Source organism: Esox lucius, chromosome 17, assembly GCF_011004845.1.
Source record: "Esox lucius isolate fEsoLuc1 chromosome 17, fEsoLuc1.pri, whole genome shotgun sequence".
Taxonomy (NCBI): domain Eukaryota; kingdom Metazoa; phylum Chordata; class Actinopteri; order Esociformes; family Esocidae; genus Esox; species Esox lucius.
The window spans coordinates 40,022,506-40,034,644 of NC_047585.1; the positions used below are offsets into that span (position 1 = coordinate 40,022,506).

Consider the following 12,139-nt stretch of genomic DNA (forward strand, 5'->3'; position numbering starts at 1 on the left):
CAGTACCTAACAGCATTAACATAAGATACTTAGTCCGATGTATAAAAATACAAGAGATTGTTTTTCATTCTTAACACATTCTTAATTTACTCAGAGATTTTCCTGCCTGGCTGACTAAATTCCTTGTTTCAGCCGAATGCCCACGGACATTCATTTCTTCTAAGGTGGCTTCTTGATCTCAGTACCTCCAAGACCATTTCTAGATCACAGAGAAATTATGTAAACCCTCTGATTGGTCCCAGAAACCCAGTGGGTTCCATCCAGTGGTTCCAAATAACCGACGGATTGGGCCAAAGCCAGAACACATAGGCAAAGAGTAATTTTGAATATTTGTGATTGGTTTTAATACACTGATTGTTTAGAGATTATTCAGTCGCTAATGATTTTGTACTACATCCCTGATTTTCACCAAATGGAAGATGTAGCAACATATTTATGGAACGACATACATGATTTCCATTTAAGCCCTTAGGAAAGCATATTTCAATATTTACCAACTAAAATCTTTTAGAGGAATCGCAAGAAATTACTAAATTGATCATATTCAAAATGTATTTTTGCATTCAAAAATGCAATACATACATGCAATGTATCTTGCATTTGAAAAATCAACACGGTCAAAACAGTGTTACTGTGTGTACAACAATGTAGCCTCTGATTGTATTTTTACACTAATTCTGTCCAATTATTCTGTCAGAGTTTTTCTACTGTACCATTCATTGTTTTGCATATAAAGTTCATATAACCTCATATATCAGAGAGACTTCAGTGGACTCCATCCGCTAAGTCTGATCTAATCATGATCTGTTGTGCATTACCCTTTTATTACAGGCCGGTATAGATAATTACTTAGATATAAAGTTATTGAAATGCAAAATGTGACCTTTATGAATAAGCTATAGCACCTGCATGATTCTAAGTCCACTCCCTATGTAGTGGAATACTGCAAACATAGAACTGCAGGCAACTGTCAAAATCAAGCAGATAATTTTACACAACTGCTGAAAAGGTCTGACTTTTTGTTCCCTTTTCTTACCCCTCAGATGAAGGTTGGAGAGTCAACAATTATTAGCTTATTAGCAACTTTGCTGTAAACATTCCTTTGGCTGGGAGTACCAGCTCTCAAACTTTTTTTTGGCATCACCTTGAGAATCGTGTTTGTAATTCTTATGACAAATTGTCTCCAATGTCAAAGAATCTTCTTCTCTGAAGATTGTCCATGAGACAACAAAGTGGCGGTTCATTGCCATGCCTCAGTGACAGTACGTCTGTATGTTAATCTTCTGATCGTTTGGCGTCCTCCTCACCTCGCTCAGAATTCACATCCTGTACCGCATTCTAACAGTGTCCGTCATGGTGCACATAGATTGGGTATCTGTCCTTAAATTGAAGCATGTGTCCACTCCAGTTTTCAAGTCTGTGGGCCTGGGCTTCCAAATGAGAAATAGAGGAGTTGGGGGTGTCAGGAACAGCCACAGACCTTTTTTTAGATGGAAAGACGAGTCCATGCATTAGAAGTCTGTCCTAAAAAGAAGAGAAACAAAAGGCAGTATTTAAGTCTCGGGTCTTCCCCTGAGGATTTTACAGCTCATTACAGATTCAACTCAGAAACACAACATGAAGCAGGTTTGTTTACTTTCCAGTGAAACTGACATGCATGTGCGTACATTCAGCTCCAGGAAACACTTAGGAGACCACTGCACCTTTTTCTTTCCTTTTCCAAAAAAGTTGAGTGAGGAACAGAAGCGTTCAATTTGCTGTGGTCTTTTAATTTTAACCCTTCTGTTCCCCACTCAAAACCTTCCTTTTCAACTTTTTTGGAAAGTAAAGAAAAAGGTGCAGTGGTCTCTTCATTTTTTTCGGAGCTGTATATGTAATGTCAATACAGGAAAATGACACGAGAAAAACTTTGAAGAAGTCGGTAATATGTAGTGTCCCTAACAAACACATGAACCAGCCCAACAAAGCTAAATCTTCTCACATAACGTAAAAAAAAAAAAAGCCCACAGCGCTTAACTTCTGCCCTTTCTCTTGTTTAACAAGCCTATATTTCATCTGGAGCTTTCTCAATCGGCTATAATTACAGTGGCGCTTTCCATGCTTAGAGTGAGAGAAAGAAAGAGACCAGAAAGTTGGGAGGGGGGCAGAGCTGTCCAGTTAGAATGTGTGTTTGTGGGTGTCCTCCTCTATCAGATGGCTGTGATTATGCCATAATACACAAATTGCCAAGAATTACTTGTTTTGTCATGTCCCAAAAGAGGGTATGCTACAGCAACAGATTTCAAGTTGTTATCGCAGCGTCGCTTAGGACTAAAAGCACAGATCATCACGTTTTACTGACTGGATTTTGTTTTCCGATCAACGATAGATGTCCCGTGAAACCTCTTGGCATTTTACTTTTCACGTTTTTCTCTTTAACAAAATTAAAAGTTAAGTGCAGTGGATTTACGAAGAAGCCACTGGTGCAATGTTTGGAACAAATTTGCACACACACACACACACACACACAGTTTATTCAAACCTGCCACAGTAATGTTTATGCAACTACAGTATATGTTCTGTGCCTACACCCTTGAAATGTTGAAAAGTGAAATGAAACATGCGATGCAGGCGGGTCACCCTGTGTTAATACCGCCTCGCAGCTTTGATTGACTTAAGCCCTTAGTCTTGCAAAGCCTCACTGTCCTCTTTGTGAACATTTAGTTTTTCCTTCAAACATGTTTGGCGCTTAGAAAGAATAGTGGGGAAAGATGTTCTCAGAACAGCACACTTGCACTGGATGGTTTTCTAAACAAGATCATTCGCTGAACTGTGGTTGTAACACCAGGAGGACAGCGTTGTTCCGTTTACTGTCCAACATTTACTGTAACTCTCCACTGATGAAGAGGATGGACGAACAGTTGCTCTGCGCGTCTCTTTGTGTTAGATTGGTATCTTCCTGTCATGGCAAGAACCTCACATACAATGTGACCTCCGCATGTTGCTGCGTGTCAAACCCAGCCTGGCTTCTCGCACACACACACACACACCCACACCACACACACCACACACACATCCAGTACCTGCTCTTACATCAGCTAAAAATGGAAATGAGAATCAGAACCCCACAAGTCTTGGAACTGCGGGCCTGTCCGCGAGGCTCTGAACCTCTTGAAAAGGCAGGCGCACCACGGAAGGCCTTCGTGTAACAGCTGGTCCCAAATCAGATCCAAAGTGTAAACCTAAACCCCAAACACATGCAGAGCCAGTGATCTGAGGGTCTGGCAGTCGGTTCTGGGTCAGTCCAAAGGAACCCACTCTAACAGACACAGAGCCGAGGTTCCGGCTGGGGGGGGGGAGAACAGCATCAGCCCTTCTGTTGGAGAATAAACAGTGTGGAGCTCCGCTTGTTAATGCCAGGGTAAACACAGCAGCTTATTTTAAATCACGCACACGCACGCGCGCACACACACACATGCACACACACATGCACACACCCAGCCACACGCACATATACACACACATATACAGACACACACAGTAACACACACATTAGCATAAAGAGACACACACACACACACACACACACAAACAAAGGCAATCAACAACATACACATCCGCCTAAAAAATTTAAATCCACACAAATGCACCCAATATGTATTGTTTGTATAAACACACACTTGTGCTTTGTTTCACACACCAGAAGAACCGTAAACATCCGCAAAAGGCACACATGCATGTTTCATTTAGGAAGGAATTTCAACGTGTTTCACTAGAATTTTTTTTTCTTCCCTTAAAAATTGTGACAATTCACCACTATTTTGTCTTAATTTTTTTGTGTGCAAATTTCACTGTCCACAGTGGAGTAGATGATGTTAGACAGCAGAAGATAACGACTACAAGGTCAGTCTCATCCACATGTTGAATTTAGTTTCCAACCACAGTGGTGGAACTGTCACAGTCTGGTGTTGAAGGCAGCTGAGGATTTTGTAGCATCGTTTCAGAGGAGCACCTGGTCACATCACCGGTAGTGTTTGTGTTCTATTAAACATTCGTGTCTTATTTCATTAAGTTTTTTACTTCTGGCATTTTTACATGTGCATTTGCATTTTATGTCGTATGTACAGTCTGTAAGATTGTTTCTATTTCTACTGAAAACACGAGTGTCTATCTATGTGTCTGTATGTCTGTGTGTATGTGTGTGTGATTTATCCAACCCACAACAGCATTGTCTTTATTGACAGTATTGATCATGTGCCACTTATTTCTCGATCTCAAAATTGAAAACATACTTGACAGGGCAGTCTTGTGGCTCTAGGTTTCTACACACACTTTTTGGTATTATGTATTGTACTTTAATGTCTGGCTTTGTTGTGTGGTTTTCCTATTGGGTACATATATTATGCATTTTGTTATGTGTGTTGTTGTGTTTGGAACCCAGGAAGAGTAGACATCGCTTTGGCTGCAATTAATAGTTAACCATAAAATGTTAACAAAAACGCGGTCCACAAAACATACTTTAAAGTGTTAGGCCTAGAATACATACTGCAGTATGGATTTGTTTGAATTCTGTCTCAAATGTGTTTTATGTACAGGCAATATAAGACATTTGAACATGTTTGTATGCAGGCTATTACCTTGATCTCACACCTTTCTGAATCTTAAGCTCTGCTTTCCCTCTTTGGCTTTTGAAAAGCATTTCCTAGTTTACATATGTAGCGCTGAACAGTTTTGTCTTGAATTGACAACTTCTGCTCATTGTACCATAGATGTAGAATGAACAGATAGCCGTGTTCTCTGCAACATAGAAGCAGAATGAACAGATAGCCTGTGCTCCCTGAATGAACAGAGTCTGTGCTTTTCGCACTTCATGATCCATGGTTGGGCTCATCATTCTTTCCAATCTCTTTTTTCATCCTGTCTTCTATGCTCTCTTTGAACGGCTTATCAGTGCACTCACTCTTGTCTTTTAAAATTCAATAAACCTTCATCCTGTGGTTTCTTATCCGCCTTCAGAAGAGAAAGAGGCCGCTGATTCTTCCACATTTAGGTAAAGCAGATAACAAAGTCCGATTATACATAATGGGACACATATACACTCATGGATGTACGCACAACCTTGTGGATGTACACATACATACTCACACTCATGGATGTACGCACACATACACACAACCTTGTTGATGTACACACACATACACACAACCTCGTGGATGTACACACACATACACACAACCTTGTGGATGTACACACATACATACACTCATAGATGTACACATTCATACACACAACCTCATGGATGTACACACACATACACACAACCTTGTAGATGTACACACACATACATACTCACACTCATAGATGTACACACACATACATACACTCATAGATGTACACATTCATACACACAACCTCATGGATGTACACACACATACACACAACCTTGTGGATGTACACACACATACATACTCACACTCATAGATGTACACACACATACATACTCACACTCATAGATGCACACATAGATACACACAACCTCATGGATGTACACACACATACACACAACCTTGTGGATGTACACACACATACATACTCACACTCATAGATGTACACACACATACATACTCACACTCATAGATGTACACATAGATACACACAACCTCATGGATGTACACACACATATGGATGTACAAACATGTATAAACACATAGGACACATTCGCTTGTAGTACACCCAGTAAGACAACAAAGTAAAACACCACTCGGTTCACACACACATACGTTGGCTCATACACAAACACACAGCATCAAGCCCTCCCTGGCGCACACACACACACACACACACACACACCTTCCTAATGCCTCACAACTGTTTCCAATCTAAAGGTTCCTGCTTGTCTGGGCCCCGGCAGGCCTGATTGCACGACACTGGATACAAGATCCTGAAGAGAAAAGGGCAAGGCTGCAGGGGAGAGAGAGAGAGAGAGAGGGAGAGAGAGAGAGAGAGAGAGGGGGAGAAAGGGAGGGAAGAGGGAGAGAGAGAGAGGGAGAGAGAGAGAGAGAGAGAGAGAGAGAAAGGGAGGGAAGAGGGAGAGAGAGAGGGGGAGAGAGGGAAGGAGGAAGGAAAAGGGGAGAGCTGCTTTTTCTCTTTCCTTAATTTTCCCTCTCTTTTCGCCTGATATACCTGTCCAGGACCCCAGTATCTGTTTACACTAGAGAGAAGACCAGACCTCTCGTTTAGCCTGCTTGAGGTATGTTAGATAAGATTCTGGATTTTAAAAAACACAAAGGACTCTTAAGAGTCGATGGTATAACCTAGAAAAACAATTCAGAGACACTGATTTCTTCTTGATGTACATTTTTTGCCCCGTTCAAAAATAATGTGACATCATGAATATTAAAAAAATCTTAACTGACTTACCAAGTGATTTAACCCAAATAAAAAGTTATCTTGTCATAGGGATTATTTTTTTTTTCCTGCTTGGGCTACTGATATCATGTTAGCTAATGTGGAAAACAACTGTAAAACCTACTGTCAAGCATTGGATTGTCATATCTCTGCTGGAAAGTGTGAAATGATTCATTTATTACATATAACTGTGCAATGTTTTATTATAATCTTATTTTTTTTAAATGAAATATGACATTTCATAGCAACATTAGTGTAACATTTTATTATTTTAATGTAATCCAATTTGATTGATAATGCATTCTATAAAAAAAAATCCCTTCTTTCAAAAGACATAGGCTATATTTATATAAATTATTATTTCATAATGGCCATTGTTTGCTGTGAAAACCGCCGACTATGTGTTTAAGCTAAAATCAAAAACACAATTTATTACCGCACAATACATATAAGAATTTCCCGCAAAATTAAGCGATCTTTCGTTTCATTTAGCCCATTTTACATTGAAGTGCCGCTCAATTCACCAAAGTGACTCGGTGGAGCAATTAAGTGGAAGTTCCTTGCTCATGGGCACAACCAAAGATTGGTCCCCTTTGCTGCTCAGAAATTCAAACCAGCGACCACGCGGTTACAGGCCCATCACTCCAACCACTCGAATATTGACTGAATCTTTCCCATTTAATCCACCCGAAGCTGAATCAGACTACCTGGGGGGCTGTATCTGAGGGGGGGCTTGGGTCTTTAACTCACCTCTTCATGATATATTGCAGATCTACACCACCTGTACAAATGACTATAGTTGACCCATTTCAGTTGGCCTTGCCTAGTGCTGCCTAGACATTTTTTTATGTATTATTTTTGCTATTATATTTCGGGGGCTTCGGAGGCAGCGACGGGGAAGGATACATTTCTATTGATTTTGTTGAGATACAAAATAAATAAAAGAAAATAGACACTGCAAAAATACCTCTCATGAGATAAAATATCAACTTATAAAAAAAACGTTATAATCCTGGTTTGTCTACTCAGTTATATTTATAGTGACACTTGTTATACCGTTTAAAGAGCCTAAAAGGCCTACTTTGAGCTGTAACTATGACAAAATTATACAATATTTCACCTATATTTGCTTTGCCGACACGTTTATTGAATTTCTGTTCTGCTCATTTCTGTTCCGCTTATTGCTGCCACCCATGTAAAAAAAATCAATAAACATATAAATACACAGAAATACATATTTAAATATAAAGAGAGAGAGAGAGAGAGAGAGAAAGAAGGTAAACGTTTTGTATTTCATGGTGTGTTTCCTCAGCCATAAGCAGTTGATAACCAGACCATAACACCTGCAGACAAATTGATAACTATGCCATAATTAGTGCCTCAGTAAAACAGTTAACTTCCTGGTTTCAGAAAACAGTGGAGCCTAATTACAAAGGTACTGGAGTGTCCCGTTACCAGCCTCACAGATTTAACTACACTCCTGTTTGAACAGTTATTTTAGCCTGAAGAGGCTTTTAACAAATCACTGAGGTCCTGGCTGTTTGTGTGTGTGTGTGTGTGTGTGTGTGTGTGTGTGCACGCACGTTTTATACATACCTGCTGGGGCGCGCTGTAGAGTTGAAGGCTAAATTGTGAGGCGATATAAGGCAGAGAGACAGTACGCGGGTCAATGGGACAGAACTAGAAACGTAGCATTTTGGGAGATGCAGAGGTTAGGGGAACGTAGTGGGAAGGCAGGCAATGTACAGGGTGAGGAAAGGGGAAAAGTGGCGGTTGGAAGGTGGCATGTTAGGAGGGGAGGGGGAGTCAGAAGGAGGGGGGAGAGAGGTGGTTTAAGCGAGGCCAGGGTGGGTGGGGGACAGGACCGGTGGAGCGGGTCGATCGCGGAACACTAGTGGCTGGCCGACATCGCCCAGGCACCCTCCATCCTCCACACGGAGAAGGCGTAGCTGAGCCGTTCGTGGGCCAGGTAGTTGCAGCTGGCCAGCTTGGCGTCCATCTCGTCGCTCTGCAGCACCTGGTACAGGAAGTCGATGTAGCGCGACGCCAGCTTCAGGATCTGGATCTTGCTCAGCTTGTCCGAGGGCAGCGTGGGGATGATCTTGCGCAGTGAGGCGAAGGCGTCGTTCAGCGACTGCGTGCGCTGGCGCTCGCGCACGTTGGCGATCACCCGCTGCGTGTGGAGGTCCTCGAAGGGCTCCCCGCCCGGGCCCAGACCGAGGCCGCCCGGGCCCAGCGAGGACGGCGCCACGCACACCACCGCCGTGGGGGAGCTCTGCTGCTTCTTCTGTCGCTTGGGCCCTGAGGGGACCAGGCTGTTGGGGCTCCCGCTGACAACGGCCCTCTCCTCGGCCCGACTCGCACTGTCTTTCTTTGGGTACGGCACCCGTTTTCGCCCCAGCGATGGCCCGCTCTTCTTGGAGCCTCTCTCCAGCTCCTCCTCGCTGGCGCCCAGAGCCCCCTCGGGGGAGTCGGCACAGGACACCTCCTCTCTCATCACAATGTCCCCCCTAGGATCGGCGTCCTTCCCTTTCCGAGGCAGGGCGGTGTTTCTTGGACCGCCGTCCTTCCCTTTCCGAGGCAGTGTGGTGTTTCTTGGTTCCTCTCTCTGCTTCGGACTCCCAGAGTGACACAGCTGATATCCCCGGACGTTCTGATGAAGATACCCAGGACTAGAAGTCTTCTCTTCTCCAGGTGGTATGCGTCTAAACCGCAGGTGATTGAAGATCCATAGGTTTTGGTTTTACTCCTGGTCAGCCAGAAGGACCGTCTGTTAGCTGTGCTGAATTCCTCACCTCCTGCTTCCCATCTCAACCTGCGTGCAGTACAACAACAAACCCTCTGCTTCACCGGGCTACCTCTCGTCATTTTATACTCGCCAGCAAACTCCAGGCCGGTGGGAAGCTGCGATTGGCTACAGCAGGCTTCTTTGGGTGGAGTTTAGCAAACAGGAAGTGAGCTTGTGGTTGGAGGATGACTGGTAAGGGGGTAAGTGATCCTTTCAGCCAATTGCGAGAGGTCTTGGTGAAAGCGGCAGAAGTTGTCTGCTTCTTCTTTATAGGTTCCAGATTTCTCCTGCTGGCGCACTGCTGGCGTTGTCCTGCGCCCACTACTTCGTCTGTCTCTTGTCTCTCTTCCCATCAATTCATTACATTCTTACGGACTCATAGGTCTTCTAAGACATGAAACGCTGCTGTTGATTGAGAGGGGGACGATAAATTCAGTTTTGTTTGTACTGAATGGGCTTTCATGTTTATGCATTGGTACGTGCAAGATTAGGTAGATTTAATACCTAAAACTAGATTTACAACAAAAGCATTTAATGCACTATATCTCAACGGCCCCAACGAAATTTACAGGGCAAATTTACAGGGTTCATTATTTCTCAAATTAGAAAGAATAAGTGCAGCCTAACCGGGGTCTGAGTTCATATCCCTCGTATTTATGTGAATCCTTAATATCTTGATCACATAATACTGTAAATACACGTCGAAAGCCCAAGTTCAACTCTCCACGGCAGTCAAATAACATGTGGGTTAACATCTTCAGAAGAATTTTCACTTTAAATAATAAAGGTTGTGATTATGCAATTCTGTTTACAATATACCCATATTGAATATTCTCCATGAAAACTTCTGCAAGCTTAAAAAACAACAGGGATTATTCCATAATCCTTAAAATTGTACTGAAATAGTGCATTATCTTTCTTTCAGTATACCAATATATAAATATGTGTATATATGTGTGTACATGTATGTATATTATACTAATATATAGATACACAAAATGGTACCCTAGTAATAAAGTAATATGAATTAAAAAATATCTACTTAGTTCAAGGAAATGCATTTTATACCTGTTCACCACAAGTAAATATTACTTCAAGGTTTCATAAAAAATCCTATAGCAAGACTTGTGGAGGCTTATTACAAGCTCTGTCCCCCATTAAAGTAATTCCATTTACATGCATTGTCCATTGCGATCTCCATGGTAGATATTACAGCTATGAGGAGGGATTAGCGAGGACCCTGAATAACTCCTGACCTTATGACCTTGTGACCCCAGCCTGGTATGGTGATGGGGCTGCTAATTATGCCATCCATGCCCTCTGGTGGAGTAAACACATGTTCCCTCTTCACAGACCGCCCAAAGGAACACACATCTGGGCCCACAGGGACCCACCACCCACACGTAAACACACACACTCCAAGTCTTAACCAGTATCTGTTCCCCTGGAAGGAAATCCAACCCGATTACCGTGCTGAACAAGGTGGCAATGGCCCTCATGGCAAACCTATTTAAGGGCATGGGTTAGGGTTGGAAATAAAGTCACTGGCCTGGGCTGCTGGCACCTTTCTACCACAAGACTGTTATGAGTTGGGACCTAAGACTGTTATAGAGATGGGACCTAAGACTGTTATAGAGATGGGACCTACGACTGTTATAGAGATGGGACCTACGACTGTTATAGAGATGGGACCTACGTCTGTTATAGAGATGGGACCTACAACTGTTATAGAGATGGGACCTACGACTGTTATAGAGATGGGACCTACGACTGTTATAGAGATGGGACCTACGACTGTTATAGAGATGGGCAGGGGCGCCGTATAGGGGGACAAGTTAGGACAATTTTAAAGGCCCTTGACTGACAGGGGCCCCCAAAAAAAGGTAACAGCTGCGCAGAGGGGGCCCAATTGGATTTTTTTGTCATGGGGCCCAAAATCCCTGGCGGCGCCCCTGGAGGTGGGACCTACGACAGTTATAGAGATGGGACCTAAAACTATTGACACTGTTACAGAGACGGGAGGTAACATTATTTGTACAGTAGGATTCATAAAGGTGTTAAACAACCTTAGTGGTCGTATGTAATCATAATTCAAAAGGCATACAGTGTCTTTGTCTACATTTACAGCTGTTGGTTACAAAAAGCTGCATTGGTTAAGGAGAAGAAACCTGGCATTTTGATCGTGAACATTGTTTTTATTTTCAACAGAAAAACAGAAAACTAATCAGACATAAACAGTTACCTCAGGTAATTAATGTAAATTGTTGCATTATGTTAGGACAACAATTTGTTAGGACAAATTGTTGCATTATGTTAATGCTATGACTGTTTCATAAATGGACCAGAAGTGAGAACGCCTCTGAAAGTAAAGAAGGTGAGTTGAGAATTTGAGAGGGCCTTTGGAGACATTATTGTTTGCCATGGCTACATTTGTGAACAAATAGAAGAGAGCTGGGATCGACGCCATTCATCTTCAATTAATCAACTCAGAAAAGGAATGTTCAGCCACGACTCCTTAGATAAAGTTACCAGCGAATATGAGTCCTTTGAAAAGTGGATAAGTACTGACATAGTATATGATAAGCCTCTTTGAAAGACAGAACTAATACTAAAAAAATTTTATTACGCGCTATATATCGCATTGAACGAGCAAGTGTTAACTGTTAGCCAAGTGGACATCACACTGGAACTATGACAAGCATTATTTACAAAACAGGGCCTCAGAAATGGTCAGTCAAAATTCCCAAGTCAATTCCCAGATTAAGTGGAATTAGTAAACTGGCACCAATGTCCCGGTGGAGACAATGGGTTTTGGAAGGGGGGACAGGAAGCTCATTGTTGTGCGCTGGGCTTTCCAGGGCTAACCTTGGGGCTGCTTACCTTAGCGGAGCACGCCTCCATGTCACCATCATGGAAAGAATGAGCGAACAACAGGCTAACGGGAACAGCATGGAACATGCAACC

At 42.6% G+C, this 12,139-nt stretch overlaps 1 protein-coding gene across 1 annotated transcript; it reads right to left on the reverse strand.

Annotated features, from left to right (window-relative positions):
- Nucleotides 1–327: 327 nt before the first annotated feature.
- On the reverse strand, nt 328–9,215 carry LOC105024780 (twist-related protein 2). Its single transcript, XM_010894969.3, has 2 exons — nt 7,984–9,215; nt 328–1,524 (listed from the first exon to the last, which is right to left on the reverse strand). The coding sequence occupies exon 1, from the start codon at nt 8,882–8,884 to the stop codon at nt 8,279–8,281; it is 606 nt and encodes a 201-aa protein (XP_010893271.1). The 5' UTR covers nt 8,885–9,215; the 3' UTR covers nt 328–1,524; nt 7,984–8,278.
- Nucleotides 9,216–12,139: the final 2,924 nt, after the last annotated feature.